Here is a 1,590-nt window from a genome sequence, read left to right on the forward strand (position 1 = left end):
CCACGCTCTCTGCACTGTTGACGTCTCACATCAACAACACACAGATCTTTGTCACCCTTGCTAACACCACACCAGCCCTTTTTTGCCTCAAGACCAATTCGAGATCGCCAAAGGGTCACATTTGCAGGTGTTACAATATCACTGAAGCGTGAGGAAGGATCCCGCAAAAAGTTCCTTTCATCCTAATCTCCTCCCGAACATATTCCTTTCATCACCCTGACGGCACTTGAGCTGCATCCCTCGAGATCTCTCAGTTCGACTGGCCTTTCCTTTGTGAAGCATTTTGCACTTGATTTCCCGTTCCTGTCGAGTCATCCCAGTCCCACATTGTCGAAATACTCGCTTTCAGAAAGTTGAATCTCTTTCATATTTTTCTTATTTACAGCAACTCCTCAAGTTCCACCAACGTACGGCTCTCAGCTTTTTTTATTCTAATTCTCGTTCCAAAATGGCTCAAGGCGCCCATCATCCACCCAAATGTTGGTCTCTGTCACTAATTGTATAAATGGCGTGAATTCTGATACCACTTCGCCGAATTGCTATTAACTGTAGACTTCGAAATGATATCCACGGTGGCTTCCAATCCCAAGTGGAAGTGTTTGGTCTGTGGACAACATATGGGCAACATAGGGCCACATTCTATCTCACAGTCTCACCTCGCAGCTGTTGAACGCTACGAGGCTTGTTTAGCAGCCGAAAATGCAATTGTCCCCAGCCTGAGTGACGAGCCGCCTCCCTCCCCCGTCACAACCCCCCATCAGCAAGATATCCTTGGTGACGATGAGCCAGCACCTGACACGACACGCCGTCCTCCGTCACCTTTCTCATTCCTCCGCGCTTTTCAACTCGCCAAAGAAAATCAACCTAGCGACTCGGAATCTTCAGAGACGGAAATCGACGTCCACAAGGTTCTGGAAGCCATTCATGCAATGGACGACGACGCCTGGGGTCCAAACAACGAGGCTGACGATGAGGCCAACCTCGTGGCTGATCTGCGTACGGGGCAGCTTTTGGACTCTGAAGAGTGGTTCCCTTTCAAGAAGAAAGAGGTACGTGCACAGCCAGAATCGATGCAAACCTTGACATCGAACTGATTCAAACATATGTTTTCCTTTGATTGAGTCAACAGCACGTTGCTGCGTTATTGATCATCGGTTCGACTCGAAGTATCCTTTCACGGGCGCAATACCATCGTATTCGTGCCATATTGATCATATGCGACGTCCACCTGCCAGAATGGGGGGCGCTACGTGCGTTAAGTGTTCGCCTCAAGAAGGACCTCGGGCTTGTTGTCTCTGAACATACCAGCCCGCATGGCAAGCCGCTCTTTGGCTTAAAGGTAGAGACAATCATCAAAAATGTGGGTGATCCAGCTCCTTATCAGTGTGACAGATGTCTGATCCTTCCTCTGGTTTACAGGAACTCGCCAATCCTTTAGTCAGCCCGTTCTTGGTATGTGTTCCCGAATTACCGAACAACGAACCCATCAACCGATTATCCCAATCGGAAAAATGGCGCGAAGGGTTTAGCAAAGACCTTCGTGTCCAAATGGTAGTCTCGCGTGCGAAACACTGGTTTATATATGAGCCA

General features: G+C 48.7%; 1 protein-coding gene across 1 annotated transcript; it reads left to right on the forward strand.

The window, feature by feature from the left end:
* Nucleotides 1-448: 448 nt before the first annotated feature.
* Nucleotides 449-1,299, forward strand: MELLADRAFT_93813 (uncharacterized protein; the record flags this gene model as incomplete). Its single annotated transcript, XM_007416483.1, has 3 exons — nucleotides 449-479; nucleotides 553-1,049; nucleotides 1,123-1,299. 3 exons carry the CDS (start codon nucleotides 449-451, stop codon nucleotides 1,297-1,299), a joined length of 705 nt encoding a protein of 234 aa, XP_007416545.1.
* Nucleotides 1,300-1,590: the final 291 nt, after the last annotated feature.

This window comes from Melampsora larici-populina (assembly GCF_000204055.1).
Source record: "Melampsora larici-populina 98AG31 unplaced genomic scaffold MELLAscaffold_61, whole genome shotgun sequence".
Taxonomy (NCBI): Eukaryota; Fungi; Basidiomycota; class Pucciniomycetes; order Pucciniales; family Melampsoraceae; genus Melampsora; species Melampsora laricis-populina.